The 18,157-nt window shown below is 47.5% G+C and overlaps 1 protein-coding gene across 1 annotated transcript; it reads right to left on the reverse strand.

Moving 5' to 3' along the window:
- Positions 1-298: 298 nt before the first annotated feature.
- Positions 299-15,086, reverse strand: LOC134564550 (aquaporin-7-like). Its single transcript, XM_063423443.1, has 8 exons — positions 14,904-15,086; positions 13,186-13,323; positions 9,369-9,494; positions 5,650-5,776; positions 3,655-3,792; positions 2,797-2,915; positions 1,232-1,449; positions 299-458 (listed from the first exon to the last, which is right to left on the reverse strand). Exons 1-8 carry the CDS (start codon positions 15,084-15,086, stop codon positions 299-301), a joined length of 1,209 nt encoding a protein of 402 aa, XP_063279513.1.
- Between the last annotated feature and the right edge of the window lie 3,071 nt (positions 15,087-18,157).

Below are 18,157 nucleotides of genomic sequence, written 5' to 3' on the forward strand. Positions count from 1 at the left end.
GCTTTTCTTTAGAATATAATGATTGTTTAGGGGTTGAGTTTTGTTTTAGGTTTTTTAGTTTTTTGGTCTTTGGGGTTGGGGTTTGTTTTGTTTTTTGGTAGATTTTTACACAGGGAGATTGGATCATTTCTTCAGGTCACAGTTAGGTCTAGCCCTACACAGGTCTGCTCAATATCTCAGCTACCAAGTTTGTCTGTTTAAGCAGAGTAGGTTTACTGAAATGTAGTCCCTCATCTGTCCACCTGTATGGTGGACAAACAGATGTGCCCTGCACATGTGTCATCACAGCATGTGGCCATCATAATGTGGAAATCTCCATGACTGCCTGTTCTTTCTCGTGTTCAGTTTCATGGTCAGGTTGGTTGTGAAAATCAATGCAGAGTTTGTAGATGAAAACACCAAAAAGACTTCCCAGAATTGGAGCTGCAACTGGGACCCACCACCAGGAATGGTCATCCCTAAAATGAAACACAGAGGAGGCAGCTGGTGAGGTAGACTGGAACGTCCTGCTGGGGTGGAAGTGAGCTGTATGAGCAGAGGAGTCTGTCCCACTCCAGGCACTAAGCTTACAATTGGCTTAGACAATTTTGCTATCCCCCCACATAACTGCTGGAGAAGTTATTTTCCCCATCAGCATGAAAAGGTGGCTCCACACTGCAGGTTTCTTGTTCTCCAAAAGAAATGGGCTGTGTGGTCTTGATGAGTAGGACTCTCATACAGACATAGGCATTTTGTTTCCCCATTTCAAGTGACTCCTCTACTGAGCTCTCAGATATATTTTCTGGGAATTAAGGAAAATGGGCATCTGGGACAGGTAATGATCTCACCATAGGAAAAGCCATAACATGACACCATGTTACTAGACAGAGGAAGACCAGGTTTCATGTCCAAATTCAGACTATAAGTTTATGAGACCTGTTCAGCAATCCACCTGCATTCAGGTGAGCTGTGTTCTGGCTCTCTGCTCACTGCAAAAACCAGCTGGATCTCCAGTGAACAGGCAGATCATTTGGTCCCCAGACTGAGATATCTCAGCATCAGGGTGAATCCCTTGCCAGAGAATAAGTGTATTCCAAATTTTGTGCACAAGGCTACTGTAAGCACAACCCTCACACTCTGCAGTGATACCATTGCTTGGTCCAAATCAAAACAGGCTTCATGACACATTTTATCTTGTGCTTATCTCCCCCCTGGCAAGCTGAGCAGTGTAAGAGCAAAACAGGTCACTCACGTGAAGACGGCCGTTCCCCAGCCAGCAACTGCTGTGAAGATCCGAGGGGGCAGGTCTCTGGAGGGGTTTATGGCATAGCCTGTGTTCAGCCCCATTCCCAGACCAATGCCCAGGACCAGCAAACCCGAGAGCATAGGCTGAGTGGCTTTAATGGCAGCATTGTTTTTCTCATCATGGATGACCATAACACCCAGGATCAACATAACTGTTGCTGTAAACTGCAGGAACAGAGGAGGGAAAAGAGCAAGTCAGGAGAGAGAATGGGGAAGGTTGAAAGATCCTGCTCAGCAGAGCAGGAGAGACATCCCAGAATGAAAGAGCAGATGAGATTCATGGTCTGATCAAGGCAGGAGGGACCCAAATATTACTACCTCCTCACAGTGGACCGAAGAAAATTCTTTTCTCAGCAAAAACATCATCACCAAGACTGATACAAACTTCTCAGCAGTGTCATCTCTGTCTATCTTTCAAGTCAGGGAAATGGGTTATTTGAAGTACATTCTGTCTAATTGAAGCAGAGCCATAACAAACTGCTCACAAGACAAACCTGATCATCCCCAGCGGAAGTGGCGTTTTGCACAGCCTGTATGCAGATATCAGATTCTCACCTGGGAAACTGAATTTCCCATCAGTGACTACATAGCTGACATTTGTAGATTTGCAGTGCCCAGGACATCAAAAGCATAGTTTTGATAGAGGTGATGACACCTGTCTCTTTATGCTTCAGAAAATGCACCTGGAGAGACTTGGGCTGCTTGCACTGACACTGGCAAAACCAGAAACTGCAGCTTTTGGCAAGGCACTGTCACTCTTATTTGCTTTCTTGTGCATCAAGGACACTGCCTGGTCCACAGGAGGCCGAGGGGATCCACTCCCTACCTCTAGGCTCTTCCACCATCCTCTTCATCATGCCCAGGCAGGAGTTTTGTCAGCTCAGAATCCAAATCACAGGCTTCCAAAGGTTTGCATTGGAATTGAATATTCCTTCTCTGTTGTCTTAGTGCCCCACATCCCCTGAAGAATCCCTTTCCTGTTTCTGGGCATCTGGACACTGTGCTGTAAACTGGGAATGCACTGCACACAGTCTCAATGAATCTGTTCAAACACAGAGGTTCAGTCCAGGCTGTGCTCATGTGGAGACAGTCCCAGGCTCTCTGTGCTGGGGACAGGCAGCCAGCACAGCTGCCAAGGAGCATGGAGTGGGTGTAGAATCCAAATAGGGAAGGAACAATTCAGCCCAGCACTCAGAGGAGATGGCTGGTAATATAGCTCAGCTTCTTACTTCTCACTGCTTGTATGACATGCAGGGAAGGTGTCTGGAGAGCCCCTGGACCAAGCTGTGGAGCAGCCTACAAGTATTAGGCTTTAGGCTGAACCCTTTAGACTTGCCCAGCTACCAACGTGCCTTGGATCTTACCTTTCACGTGCCTGCCTGGATGCTGGGCTCCTTGGGAAAACAGGTTGTGGTTGTGTCTGTGCATGTAGGGATGTGGGGACCTGTAGAAGCTCTGCAGCAGCACCTGTAACCACCCACCTCCTAGGACACCACGGCCATTCCCACTGACCTCTGTGAAGAAGGCTCCCTGCAAGGATACATTGGGAGCAGGGTAAGTAGAGAAGATCATTGCTGTAGCTGTTGGTCCCGTCACTGTAAGGTTCCCTTTGGTGTAGTCGTAAATAGCATCTAGGAGAAGTGGGAATTACGGAAGTTAGCACAGCATTCATCCCACAGGATACACACACAAGGCCACCTGTTGCAGCCAGCACAGACATCAGGGAGAAGGGGGGCAGTGGAAGATGTGATGGAGGTGATACATTCCTCGCAGAGCATGATCTCACTAATATCTGTTACCCACAGACTTTGGTCTGCAGTCACTTCCTTACACCTACCAGCTCCTTATTGCTGCTGCAGGAGCCCCAGGTAGCCTGGATGGTCTGGATGCACTAAGGGCCTCCAACCCTCTGCCCCTCAGAGACTGATACATGCTAGAGACAGCAGGTGGTGGATCCTCTGCTCACAGCTGAAAACCCCCAAAATGGATGCGAACCTGTGTTCCACAAAGCAGCAGGGTCCCCCCAGAGCTCCAGCAGCACCTAAGACATGGTAGTTCATGTAAATAAAGCCCCTGCAGACCCGGAAAATACTGACAAAATGCAACTCCTGCCCTTCTGCTGAAGACATGTCGCAGAAGTGGGAATGCCCTGAGTAAAAGGAGCTGTGTTCTCCAGGAACTGTATCCTTCCCAAAGGTATATCTAGGACCTGCTCTGAACTTGAGCTGTAGTCTGTCCCAGGAGCCAGGAGCTTGCCCTCCTTACCCAGAAATCATGCTGGGTACTATAAAAGGACATATTTTTGGCAACACTGTGAGCTGACTGAAATTACGCCTACAGCAACCTCTGTGATAAAAGACATGACCCTACCATAGTAGAGAGCAAAGACGGTGGCTGCTGCCATAAAGGAGCCCAGGAACTGGCCGATGATATAAGCTGCAACCGTTGTCCAGGAGATGTTTCCTAAAACACACTGTGTTATGGTGATGGCAGCATTCAAATGAGCTCCTACAAAATCGCAGAAAAAGAGAGGCCTCAACACTGATGCAGCTGTTTTGGAACATGTGACATGGTGGATGCCCTGTCCCTAGAAATACTCAATGCCAGATTGAACAGGGCTCTGAGCAATCTACTCTAGTTGATGTTTCTGCGCATCGCAGGGCAGTTGGAACTTGAAAGGTCTCTTCCAACCCAAGCTATTCTTTGGTTCTATGTCCCATGCCCTGCAGTAATGACCCAGACAGACCCAGAACATCAAGACTTCTCTCAGGTCTTACTCCTGCACAGACAAAAAATGACCCTTTCTATCTCGACAGCTGAATTATGCAGGTCAGACAGCTCCTACCTAGTCTTCTAAAAACTCTGTAGACCACAGGCTGCCTCCTGAGACTGGGCTGTCTCACCTGTCAGATATACTTCTCATGGGATGGCATGAGTTTCACTGTGAGTTTCTCAGTGGGCTTCTCCCTACTGAGCTTAAAAAGAGCCTGTACTTTAGCACATTTTAAGTAGCTACAGGTAGATGAGAACCTATGTTTTGATGAAATACTTCCTGTGGAGGAGGTTGGTATCACAATGGTGCTTTTGAAGACTAAATAGGTCTGGGTCTTGTGGCCTTGGTGCAAACCACATGTGTTCTCCAGGCCTCCTGTCCCCAGGAGTCTAAAGAAAATATTTATTTTTCCTGTCTGATAGGTATAAACTTTCAGTGTCAGTAAATATTCCAGCCTTCATGATCATCTTCTACTCCAGACTCCAGAAGGGGTAAGATGCAGACACCCATTTTTTCATCAAAGTGCAGGACAGAGTGAAGTGGAAGTGCATATATCACCTGCTACAGTGCAACAACCACAACTGGAATGGGGGCAGATTTCTTCTTAGACTCTCTGCTCTTTTGTGGGCGTGGCAAGCCATTTCAGAGATCACAACAGAGAGGTGTTGTGACACAGATGATGCCAAATTACTATGTCAGGAAGGTCTGAAGTTTATTTTGTAACCATACTATTGCTGGCTGAACTGAGATCTCTTCTGCACTGCCCTGTGCCCTCAACAGATCAGCTCCTTCTAAAAAGTCACTTGGGACTGCAGAATCTACTTTCCTCAGTCTACTTTCCCCAGATATTTCCACCAGCTCCAAATGGACAAGAAAATCAAAAGCTGACTGCTCCTGACTGATCACATGGAATTTTTTTTTTCCTTTCCAAGCCAGCCCCATGTTTGGACCTCTGTCTACTCCAACAGTTCAAGAGCAAGGAATTGCTTTAATTTTCTGCCCATTAGGGCCCTTAATGTTTTCTCTTGGTGCAAATGAATGCAGAAATTGCAGAAGGCAAAGGTAATGCTCTTGTCATGTGAGGGATGCCACTCCATGGCCCTGAAACACCCCTTCCAAGTTCATGTGGGGCATCTGTGCATGGGGGTGTGTGATAAGGAGAAAAATTGCATACCTTTCCTTTTGCAACATCAGCAGTAAGCTCTCCTTTGCAATAAATTATTTACTTCCCCATGGATCGTATCAGGAGCAGGTTATGGGATCTCCTTGTCTCCTTGGGCCATGCTGGCATGTCCCAAATGGAGGAGCTGCTGAAATCTGGCTCTGCTGGCCACAACGGAAGGGGCTGGCCAAACCTCCTCCCCTCTCCCTGTCTCACTTGCCCTGTCACAGCTCAGAACACAAGTTTGGGGTCAGTATTCCTACGTATGCTGTGCATGCCTTGTCCCTGGCCTCTCCTGCTTTTTTTGCCTGAGGACTCTAGGACTGTTTTTTTTTCAGTTGAGGGCATTGCCCATACCATAATGCACCCCTGCATACCCCAGTCCTGCTGTCCCCGATGCACATGTCCCATGCGTGACAGTGCTGCTCACCAGATATTTCTCTAGCCGCATAGACGCCCAAGGTAGTACCAATGCCAAATGCCATATTGATGCTCAGATACTGACCAGTGTTTCCTTTTCCCAATACCACTTGTGCCACAGAAGACAAGCCAAAAACCTGTGTAAAAAGAAAGGAGTGTTAAGAGTATTCTTGTTGCTGTGGTAGACTGAGCTTCTTTGCTATTTTTTCTGCAAAATAATGAACTCCCAAAGACAGGAAGTCTCTAGGATGACCATAGTAAGAAGACAAAGAACAACCTTGCCCTGCAAAAACTGAAGTGATACCTGAGACTGGTGCCCATCAAGCAAAACTAATCACTCTCATTATGGTTGGGTATGGGGAGACAAACCCCAAACACTCACTCCAAGGGCTGGGGCTCAGTGGGGGTCACTCACACAGCTACACTGCAGATATCTCTGCCTGAAACCAGGGACATGAACTGGAGGACCATCACCGTGGACCACTGGGAGATAATGTCCAAGGTGGATAGAAGGAGGGTGTGCAAATTCTTACTGTCCTTTTTCTGGTGTGCAATTTATTGACTAAATATGTAGTTTGGGCAGCACACAGCTATTTGCCAAACTCAACTCTAATTCTGGTGACATTCCAGTGAAAGACTAGAAAGGAAATTCTGGTTTAACTTTTCCATTCAACACATATATATTCAGTTTGGAAATAGCCAAAGCTTCAGTGGGTTTTTTAGTGACTAAAGGAGAACCGGGGGAAAAGAACTAAAGATAAACACTCTCCAGCAAGAAAACACATATTCAAGACACTGCTCTGTGCTCAAAGAGAGAATTCTATTTCATGCTTTTGATGTGGTAAGAGTGTAAAAATCAGTTCTTTGTGTGCTCTTTGCACACTGAAATCTAGAGAGGGACAAGGCTTCTCTTGAGGTTTCTGCCTCACAAACCACTGAGGGTTTGGAAAGTGTATCCTGTTCCTTAGACTGCATTGATATTTATCCAAGGTGACATGTCTTTCAAAGACAAGAAAGTCAATATGTTCTCCAGCACACAAACTTCTGCTTTGGCTTGTACTGTTTAACTGTGATTTTTTTCTGGCTACTCTGCCTGCATCCGAATTTTATCTCATGTGTGTGCTTCCCCTCATTGCATTTAGACATCACCCAAATCCCCTGTTCCCCAGAGATGCTGCTCTTCTTATCTGTCTTGTAGACACAAACCACACTCTGTGCTCTGCACAGAGCTACAGCCCCCACAGTGTGAGCCCTTCTCAGCCTGCCTCAGCAAAAGCCCCCAGAAATAGTTTGTGATGTCCCCTTAACATCTGAAAATTACACAATTTCTGTATATTCATCTCTGGTTTTCCCAAAGCCAGATACAAGAGACAATAAATGTGTAAGGCACAGGTTTTACAGGAGAGCACACAGGTGCAGAGAGAGGGTTGCAGGGGAGGAGACATGACTGTGCACAAAAAGCACTATCCTGAACAAAAGCAGAAGATAGGACATGGGATCTGTTTTTAAGCACAGATCCAAACTTCTGTTTTCTTCCTGTATCCTCACAGTCCCAAAACACCATTTATTTTCATTTCTTCTTCCTCAGTCCTTGTGCTGCTTAGTCCTGCTGCCTGGTTCCTCTTACCAACACTGCCTGTCCATTAAATTGAGGGGCCCTGGCATGAGTTTCATTGTCCAAACAACAGCCATTCAGGAATTCTGGGAGTGCATCCAGAACACTGCCTGTTTCACTGAGGGTCTAGGGTGCTGTATGCTTTGTTCTGATACTGGACACTGCTTGTCTTCAGCCCTTGATGGGACCCATGTGCAGTGCCCTCCTTTTCTGTCTTCCTGCAGAGGGATCACTGGAGGAAGAGGCAATGTGGTCTGCAGGTTGCAAAATCTGCCTTGAACTGTCAGAGTGCAGAGTAAAGTCTCCACCTCATACTGCTTCCCTGCCACAACAATCCTGAAGTTGTTCTTTATCACCTGGGAACTTCTACCACCAAACAACAGAGAATGGAAAAACACAAAATAGTTTGCTAAGCTACTGCAGAGGAGTCATAGATGTCTGTACTCAGGCTTAGTATGGGTGCAAAACTACCTGGGAGTGAAATTCAAAGAGCTGGACATGCAAAATTACGTGATAAAAAGCAACCACACTCTGCACAGACAGTTGTTGCCCTTGGAAATGACTGCCTTTCTTGGTACAGAAAGCTATGTCAGAAGGTCTCTATGTCACAATTCTTGAATTCTTCCTCTTTAAATCTTAATTTCTTCCTCTTTAAATCTTAATTTCTTCCTCTTTAAATCTCCAAGTACAAGTTATTTAGGCTATGCCCAGCCTTTACATGCCAGTCCCTGTCCAGTCTGAAGTGTGTCTGCCCAGGCTAAGTCCAGGTATAGCAAATTGGCAGAGATAGATACTGGGCCTTTTCAGAGGGAGCTTCTCACTCTGCTCTGTTGATCAAACATTCAAAGTCTCTGGGGCCAGTGGATACTTCATCCCCATCAGCCCCCACAGTGACTGCAAGATCTTCCTAATCCTCTACCCAAACATTTCTGAAGCAGCCCAGGAGCTCAAACCCACTGAATTATTTCTTGGTGAAACAGATCCCTCAGGCAAGGGGGCAGTTTATGTATGATTTACATAAGCACTGTTCGATTGGCAGCAAGAAAATCAAAAGTGAAATCCTGCCATGCTTCACACCCTTTAATTACATTTCCTAATGGTGGGTTGTGGCTCTGGAGAATTACTCTGGAAAGTTCATTACCCTGGCAACCCCAAGGAGAAGATGGATGAATGCTGTTTTCATTTTGCAGCAGCTGTCAGAAGAGTCCATGTCTGTTCCCCAGACCTGTTCAGACTGCCCCCAGCTGCACCTCACCTCTGACACAGCAGGAGGAAAAGCCTCCATTCACTGTGTGGGATCTTCCAGGGGGTGTGGCACAAGCATTGTACACACCTTGATGTCATTCCCAAACTCTTCCTCAGTTTTCTCCAGAAGAGAACTGAAAGAGCAACATGTTCAGAGAAGGGCAGTGGAGCTGAGGAAGGGTCCACAGGAGCACAGGTCTGATGAGGAGCAGCTGCAGGAGCTGGGGATGTTCAGCCTGGAGAAAAGGAGGCTCAGGGAAGACCTGATCTCTCTCTCCAGCTCCCTGACAGGAGGGTGTAGCCAGGGGAGGCTGGTCTCTCCTCCAATGTAACAACTGACGGGGCAAAAGGAAATGGCCTCAAATTGTGCCAGGGGAGGATTAGATTGGATACTAGGGAAAATCTGTTCACCTGTAGGCTTGTCAAGCATTGGAACAGGCTGCCCAGGAAAGTGGTGGGTTTACAGATATTAAATGTATGTCATACTTTGGAGGTATTTAAAGGACATGTAGATGTGGCACTTAGGGATATGGTTTAGTGGTGGCCTCTGCAGTGCCATGTTAATGCTTGAACTCTTAAAAGTCTTTCCCAATTTAAATGATTCTGTGGTGTTTTAATTCTATCCCACCTACTTCACTCTCCCCCAGCACCCACCTCCCTTTCCCTGCATGACTTTTTTTGATCCAAAAGGTTTTTGGCAGATGGTCTGCCAGCTGGGAAACTGCCAACCCACCAAAGCAGACGGGTTGAGCAGTACCAACCAACCACTGGGCAACCCTGAGGATGTGACAGGAAACCACTGACCTTACAAATCACTCCTTAAATGGCTGCACACACACGCACATACACATGCACAGACTTCTCCTTACCATGAGGATGAACATTCCCAGTGCTTCTGCCAGCATCCTCCTTATGGTACTGTTACGAATTCTGAGCAGCTTCCTGATCTTCTCCAACATTATCTTCCCCGCCTCCTTACGGCTGGCTTTGTGCTCCTGTTGTGATGGCACACTTCATTGCACTGAGCCAAGTTACCCTTTGAAACTTGGCACCCTTTCTTCACCCCCAGACACCTTCTCTCCTTTGGTTAACGATGAACAAGACAATAAAGCAGCAGCTAACTTCAAAGTCTTTCCCCCTCTCCCCTCCCTCCCCATTTGCCATCCTATAAAAGCTGTATGGTAGGGATGTAATATTTCTGTTATAAGGGCACTGGTGACACTGTGCCTCTACCCAGGAGAGCCTAACCCCAGAACAATGGAGCTGTCAATAGCCTTGATGTGCTCCTGGAGCCTGTCTTTCTCCTTAACCTTTTCTACAGGAACTGAGCAGGAATTTTGACTCTGCTTTGCATTGTAACCCATTGACTGATGGTTTGGTACTGCTTTTTTAAACAAATTGGATTGGGACCATTTGCCTGTGCAGGCCTGTTTGGATGCATCTTCTGCAGCAAGGATGCTCTGCCTGGAGCTGGTATGCTGTGCTGTCTGCAGCTGGGAAGAGCACAATGCATTGTTTCAGGTGAAATATTTACTCTTATTGAATGTACCTGTGTCTGCAGTGCCATCAAACTCACAGAGCCTTACCACCAGCCACCCTCTCTGTCCTCTCATATAGGACAAGGAGAAACCTGCCTCAGCAATGGTCTCAAGAAAGCTTCAGTCATACCAGCCTGCCAGAGCAGAACCATTGCTGTCCTGTTCCTCGTCCATCTCCTCATTCCCTCTGCCTATCTCCTTGTTCACCAGGTGCTCTTACCTTTCCACGATGAAAACTTTGATTAATCATGGAAATACTTATATCCACTGAACATCAAGACCTTTTCCCTTGAGCCTTTTCTGGTTCTTCGCTGGTTTTTTTTGCCTTCCTCACAGTCTGCTGCAGCTTCTCAGTGTGGCTCTGGAGGGGACAGCTCTGAAGAGGTGTCAGCAGCTGCCCTGATGGGGACGTGGTGCTCTGCTCATGCTGCCCCTTGCCTTGTCTCCCCCTCCTCTACTGCGTGGCAAAAGTTTATGAGCTTTTCTTTCACCCACAGGGCACTCAGCAGCTGTATGGAAGTTGATTCTCCTTTCTGCTCCATAAATGATTGCATGCCTTTTGGCAGGGAGAGTTTTATGGACTGGGGTAATCCCTCCTCCAGTGACAGATTTGCTATTGACCTCAGTGAACACCTGGCTAAATGTTCAGTAAATTACTAGTCTGTCTCTGATACTGAGGATCGTTTAACTATAATGGATGATAATCATGTTACTTGCAAGGGTGTTTCTATATAATTTTTCTAGGTGGGAAGGTTTTTGTCCTATGTATATGTGGCCTATGCTGTAGCATAGAATAAAACCTTTCTAGGTCACTTCATTCTCTGCCATGTAAATGTTTATTGGTGGAGCAAAAACCATGGGTCCTGGAGCACCGAGTTGGGGTGGTGACAGGACCCTCAAGTCTCTTCTGTACATGGTGATTTCCAGCTGACTCTACATGTCACCTGAGATCCTTGTATCTCCATGTGCTGGAGCCTTTCTCAGATGGATAATTGTAGCAGTGGGTCAATAACACCCACAACTGGACCTACAACTTTATTTTTTCTCCTGGATCTCAGAGCCTTCCAAGTGGATTCCTTCCCTGTGGGTAAACAGTAAGCTGCTGTGTATCTGATAGGCTTTGTCTCCTACATTCAAGCATCAATTGTAAGCATCTCAATATTCTGATTCGGGCTGAAAAAATAGACAAGTATTTTCTGGGAACACCACGTTGCCACAAACTTGTAGTCTTCTCAGGGAAAAATGCAATCCCAGTTTGCAGTAGAAATCTTTGGTTCAGTGATAATATTGCAGCATAATTCCCAATATTACCACCAAACTGTATAAAACTCCAGCATGCTTCTAGGAGCTTGTCCTTTTATACAGGTATTCCACAAGATGGCACTGAGACATTAATTTCTCCCTTTAAGATATTCAGAAGAGCTCCTCTGTTGGCTGCTGAATATGTGAGAATCCTTTGAGGTTCTGCTGGCCATTTTTAGACATTAACGTGACCTGCTGGTGTTCAAGAACTGAAAAAATAATGAAACCCTCACCTTTCCAAAGGTCCTGTAGGTCAGAGCACCTCTGCTCTGTGAGTACAGATACCCAAAGTGTGTGAGCCTGTGCCTGAGTTTGTAACAAGCAAAGAAAAACAGGCAGCTCCAGGGGGCAATTCTTCCTCACCTAAAATAAGCATCTGAGGCCTGACCTGTGAGTCACACTAGATACTGGCACTTCCCCTCCAGTGTCTGCACACATGCAGACATGGAGTGATGGGCTCCAGTGTGCACACCTACAGCTGCCAGGTGAGCTGGACTGCCCCTTCTCCCTGCATCCAGATATGGTGATCTTGAGCAAGTGCAAGCCAAGTGAGTCAGCCAAGGGATGGATTGTGAATATCTACTGGTTTCCCAACAGCAACCTGCTCGTACTTGCTTGGTTTCACTTACCCACAGGGCTGATGAGGATCTCTGGGGTCACTAAATACAGTCCCCTACTGACACAGGCAGCCACACCATATCTGTCCTTTGGTGATCTGGCCACTTTGCATTTTAGTGGTAGACAGTCATTGCCCAACTCCTTCTTGTTGTACTTTGTTACCTGAACTTGCTGCTCTGAAGATTAGACACTTTCCTCTAATTTTCAGCCAAATTCTCAAAGCCATTTGTCCATGAGCAGCATTAGCCCATCACAGTCATGAGTTAACTTACTTCTTGTGGGTGCTATGGCTTAAGGTTTGTTAGAAGAGCATTGGCTGCCCTGGCTTAGCTCCATACCTGATGTTTGCCTTGATACCCTCACAGGCTGAAACTTCACTCAACATTGGCCCTACAATGATTTTGCCACGTTTTCCACTGGACATTAAGCAGCCACCTGCTAAACCAAACCCACTTACCTCCCCAAGACAAGTGTGTTTCCAGCACTACTAGTAATAGTCTCAGTTTGGAAAGGAAAGTTTTGACACAGTCAAGGTCCACTAACAGTTCTGGTGTTGATGCCCATGGTAATGAAGAACCAGGAGAACAATGTCCCTGTGTCCTGCAAGAAGAGCCCTGTGAAGAATGAGTACCCAGGCATTCCAGGGCATTTTGCAAGGAATAACTTCTCTGACTCAGCTGGACAGTGCACATGCTTCCTCTGCACCCAAGAGCTCATTTATCTCTTAATTGGGCTAATCAGCAGGTGGAACTTTGCCACTCCTTTCACTTCAACCCTGCTGGTGGAGCATTTTCTCCCCAGAGGCCGAGAGGAGCATAAGCAGAGAGCTGAGCAGGGGAGCTGCTCACCACAGAAAAGAACAGCTTGTTCCTCAATCAGACCAAATGAACAGGGCACCGAAATATCTCCAGTGTCCTTCATGAAGCAAGACCCAGTCAGAGAGCTCATAACAGCACTGGTATGACCTTTGCTGTCCAGGACAGACCCTGTTCGACATAACCTGTAGCATCTGCTCCCTACGGTCTCATGTTCCTCACTCATGGTCTGTCTCCTTCTCTTCTTTAGGGATGGCAAGTACCAAGCAAGTCTCACACACCCCACATGTCTCTCAGCAGATGTCTTTGCTCTCTGCACTGTCACCCCCCTCTCAATTCCCAGGATACTGGCCTCCACAGTCTCTCAGCTCACCCACTGTCCCTTGCCCTGAAGCCAGCCAAAAGTTCATCACCTGCACATCCTGCTCTTCCTTGAGACTAGGCCTGCTCCGGTCATTCCGGACAGAATTGGGAGGTGGATGGATATGTGGAGGGACATATGGAGGGAAGTCACGGTTCATCCCAGGTGGGGTCCTGCCTTGGGCACAGTGCTGCTGTGCCCCAGGCTGCTCCAGCTACAGGGCTGCTCCAGCTACAGGGCTGCTCCAGCTACAGGGCTGCTCAGATGGAGGTAATCCATGAGGTGATGCTGCCAGCAGGAGCAGAATTACTTGGCTTTGTTTGTCTTTAGGGACAGAGCAGGGGTCTGTGTGACAGGGTTGCCAGGGGTGGCCCTGGCCTCATTGTTGGCCAACAGAGTGGAACTCTCCTGGTCACCAGGAACCTATCCACTCCATGCTGAGCCACACTCCTCTTGCCCTTGTCTGACTTTCAGACAGGATTAAGTCATTCTTAAATGGAGCAACATGTGATGGTTTTTGAGGCACCCACCAGCGTTGATCTGTGAAAAGCCCTGGAAAATCGCCCCCACCCACAAATGTTCAACAGAGACTGAAATGGAGGGACAAGAGTAGATCAGGTCATAGAATCATGGAATGTCAAAGATTAGAAGGGACCTCTCCCACTAGGCCAGTTTGCTGGAGGCCCTATCCAATCTGGCCTTGAATGCTGGCAGGGATGGGGCATCCACAGCTTCCCTGGGCAACTTCTTCCAGTATCTCACCACCTTCACAGTAATGTATTTTTCCTAATATCTAGCTTACATTTCCCCTCTTTCAATTTGTACCTGTTATTCCCTGTCCTATAACTACAGCTCCTGACAAAAGGTCCCTCTCTGGCTTCCCTCTCTGGCTTCCCCATGGGCCCCTTCAGATACTGGAAGGTTCCTCTGAGATCTCCACACAACCTCTTCTCCAGGATGAACAGCCACAATCTCCTCAGACTGTCTTTGTACAGAAAGTACTCCAGTCTTCTCAGCAGTCCCCTTTGGATTTTCTCTAGCAGTTCCATGTCCTTCTTATATTTGGAGCACCAGAACTGTAAGCAGCAGAGGTCCCACAAGGTACCATGGGATTTCCAACAGGGTCATGCTGGCTCCTCACCTGCCATCATCCCTCATTTCCGTGACCACATTGTTCTCTTGACCTGCTCAGGGCCATGCTCCCACCACACTCCTCTGTGTGAGAGCATCTGCCTGCCTGCCTGCACTGGGACCCTGCTGTGGGGCTGCCCAGGCCCAGGCAGAGAGCAGCAGACTCTGTGGCTTCAAGTGCTCTTTCTGAGCCTTCAGCTGCCTGCTCTGGTCTGCTTTCAATCCACAGATAAAGTGAAAGCTGGGGAAACTTACAGGGGTCACAGGACATCATCACCCTGGAGATAAGAGCAGCCAGTCTTTCTCCTAGAGGAGCACAAACATCCACATTCTGAAACGAGAGATTAAAGGGGAAAAGCTCTAGGCTGGGGGAGGAGACACTGGGTCAGGTACAAGAGGTTTTGAAATTGCAGAGTGTGGTGAAGCCAACACACTGCTCTGAACACTTCCCCGCCTCTGACTGAGCCCAGTGTGGCTGTGTGCCCCCCACCAGTTTACAATGAGTTTGCTCTTACAAATAATGCTACTGATGAAACCCCATGTACCTCATCCCATCTCTCTCTTCTGCCTCATCCTTTCCCCAGGCACTCCAGTCTGGAGTGCAGGTTGTTCTGCAAAACGCACCAGCCCAGCACCTACTGGAGCAGCACCAAAAAGCACAAGCTTGTGTTGACATTCACAAAGAGCAAGATCAGAGCAGGTCTGCTGCCAGTCACACAGCCATGCCTGCTCCTTCTGCTGCCGAGCAAGCAGGGCAAGGCTGAGCCAGTAGTACTTCACACAGTTCTTCACAGCTACCAGGTGCTTAAGGGGGTACTGCATCCATACATTCCACTCATAGAAGTTATGCCTGTAAGCCTTTCAAGAGATGATGCTAAACCCATAGGCATAGAATCACAGAATCATGGAACATTTTAGGTTGAAGACACCTTAAACGCTGCCTCATTCCAACCCCCTGCCATAGGCAGGAACACCTTCCACTAGACCAAGTTGCTAAGATCCCCATCCAACCTGGCCTTGAACAATCCCAGTCTGGGGCAGCCACAGCTTCTCTGGGCAGCCTACACCAGGGCCTCATGACCCTCACTAGAACTGATTCTTAATATCTAATCTAAACCTGCCCTCCTCCATTTTACGGCCACTCGCCCTTGTCCTATCACTTTGGGCACTTGTAAAACATCCATCTTTTCTGCTGTCTGTTATCCAGATGTTTTGTGGGGTGAGGAACCAACTAGTGACACTAATCATTGCCCACATGTGTAATCAGTGAATTACCCAGCTATCTCCCCCAGAATACAACTGTGCTCTCCTGTATCACACCTGCCAGGGGATGTCTGAAGATAATACAGCATCTGGCATGACTCACTGGCATGACCAGTGCTGAGAAATGCCTGCCCCATAGGATTTGTCTCTCCACAAGGGAGGGAAAGACCAGGATGTAGATGGCTGGGTCAGCTTTTCCAGCACCTACCCCAGAGGGCTGCTGCTGGTGAGGACGTGAAGGCATCCAAGGAAACCCCGAAGGCTCCCAGTATCTCAGCTCTGGGGAGATGCCACAGATTCCTTGCAGGCATGCACACAAATCCTCTCAGACACTGCCCAGCCTCTCCCAGAGCTCCAAGGATCCCCACAGGCATTTCAGTGTGAGTAGGCGTTTCCTCCAGCGTCACCTAGGCCCCACACCCTCATAATACCCCAGCCTCTTTTGCCTCTTGTGCTGTTTTGAGACACAGGAAAGAGGGGCCAGGTGTGGATCTGGATGGTTCCCTGGCCATTCCCATTCTTACAGTTCCTGCATGTAAAGACATTGATCCAGAGGAATATAGAGAAGCTGAAAATCCATCTGTTGATGGGCTCTGAAAATGAGCCAGTTTTCCTAGCTCATGTAATTTCCCACCACAAGTCCTGGATGACACAAGTGGCAGCTACATGAATTTTCCCATATTAAGCATAGCAGTAACATGCAGTTTATTTCCCTAAGCACAGGACACCACATATCAGTCACCACTAACAGTGCAGATATCCCTAACCCATGGCAATTACTAAATTTTGTCACTGTCTTTACTGTCCCTATGTTTGTTTTTACACAGACTCTCAAATGTATACATCCTTATCAGCCATTTCCTAGTGAAGAAGTAACTGTTACACACCACCTTCTGAGTTTTGACTTCATAGGAACCTCATTATTAAATCAAATTATCAATATGTAATCTTATGAGAAGGGCAGAGACTCTGTCTCTCACTCCTTACGTGAACCAGTTACAGCTCTCAGGAGCTACCTCAGGGTGTGTGTGCACAGGACCTGATGTGATGGGCCTCTGACCACAACACAGCCCTCAGGTTCTGCCATGAGATACAGACCATGACAGGTCTGCGAAGACAAAGGCAGTGATTTGGCACCTCAGTTGCTCATGTATGTTCCAAGCTGCAGCATTAGGCACAGCAGGTGCCAGTCTGGACCTTACACCCACAGGAACAGCCAGTGAAGAATCTGCTGGGAAATACGTGACTACTGCAATGACTTTGCTCAGAATAAGCTCAAACTGCTGTTCATGCACTAGGCTATGTAATGAATGTTTAAAAGCCCTTGACACAGGATGCTGAACATTGTAAAAACACATCCAAAGATAGACAAATTCATGAAGGTAAAAATCCACCCATGGCTATTAAACATGACCTCCCCTGTATCAGAAGTGGTCCCTGAACTGTGAATCATTGAAGATTGTAAGATAGTTCTGGGGAAGTACATTTGTTCTGTTCACACACTCTTTTCATATCACACTCTTATGGATCACAGGTCCAACCCATCTCAGTGACCTCTGCCTGGCTACCTGTGCTGTCCAGTGGAATAGGACGTCCATTGCTTCAGTACTTAAGTCACAAGAACAGAAGACTGGCAGAGTATACTAGCTGCTGTTCTTGAATTTCTCAGATCTGAGATGACATGAAAATGGTAAAAATATATTCCTGGCTCTACTGTTCACCAGTGTGAGACCTGAGCATCCACTCTCCTCCGTGCCTCTTTCCCCATCTCCAGGGGGTGGCCAATACATCTTGTTCAGACACAGCCTGTGGTGGGTAGAGGACACTTTTGCGCCTGCACACAGCATGTTGTATGATCTTTGCTAAAACAATGAGGCCTTAAGTCTTAGCTTACACCTGGCGCAGCTGAGTGTGGAAGTGCCATCAGCTGCTGGGTAATCTTTCTCATTACTCTCTTCTCCACTATGCAGTGCAGGTAGTGACCTATTCCAGCCCCAGGACAGCCAAGGACATCCACGTCACCACTGGTGAGGTCAGTGGTCAGAGGGGTAAGTGGGATTGTCCTTCATACCTGCAACAGGTCAAGCCAGCAGAGCAACTCCTCAGCTCACCAGAGCACTTACTATAATGCCTACAGCAATGCAGCAATTCAATGATATTTTAGATACAGTAAAAGCTTTAGATGGGGGATATCTATTGCATTGTCGTAGAGCTTCCTTTCTCTTTCCCTTCAGGAGCTAGAGGAGGCCACATCACATGCGTCATTTAGAAGCAGATTTGAAGCAAAAGGCACTTGAAAATTTACCATGGGGAACAATCACACTCAGGGCAATAAACAATTGACTTTGTCTTGTTCATCTCATATTTTATGGCCTTTGCTGTTTGTACAGTGCTTCACAGGAGAAGACAAGCTACCGGAGCAGAGCCTGCTCACTGCTCACCTGCCTCCTCGCCTATGCAAGCACCATCTCCTCTCCTGTGCTTTCTCTTATGCTCAGCTCCATGGAACACTAGCATTGGATGCCACACCACCACACTGTAGTCACACAGTACTGTCTGCAAGGGCCTGGGGGAGAAAAATGCTGCCAGCATGCTGAGACCATTGCAGGACCTCTGGCCACACTCCCTCC

Source organism: Prinia subflava, chromosome Z (assembly GCF_021018805.1).
Source record: "Prinia subflava isolate CZ2003 ecotype Zambia chromosome Z, Cam_Psub_1.2, whole genome shotgun sequence".
NCBI lineage: Eukaryota > Metazoa > Chordata > Aves > Passeriformes > Cisticolidae > Prinia > Prinia subflava.

What these genes read in the sequence shown, in the direction of transcription:
- LOC134564550 (XM_063423443.1), bottom strand. Translation starts at nt 15,086, where the DNA reads ATGCAGTACCCCCTTAAGCACCTGGTAGCTGTGAAGAACTGTGTGAAG. An exon ending in TGCTTTTTGGTGCTGCTCCA is followed by an intron (nt 13,324 to 14,903) that starts GTAGGTGCTGGG and finishes GGGGCACAGCAG; the next exon opens with CACTGTGCCCAAGGCAGGAC. An exon ending in TGGGAATGTTCATCCTCATG is followed by an intron (nt 5,777 to 9,368) that starts GTAAGGAGAAGT and finishes CTTTTTACACAG; the next exon opens with GTTTTTGGCTTGTCTTCTGT.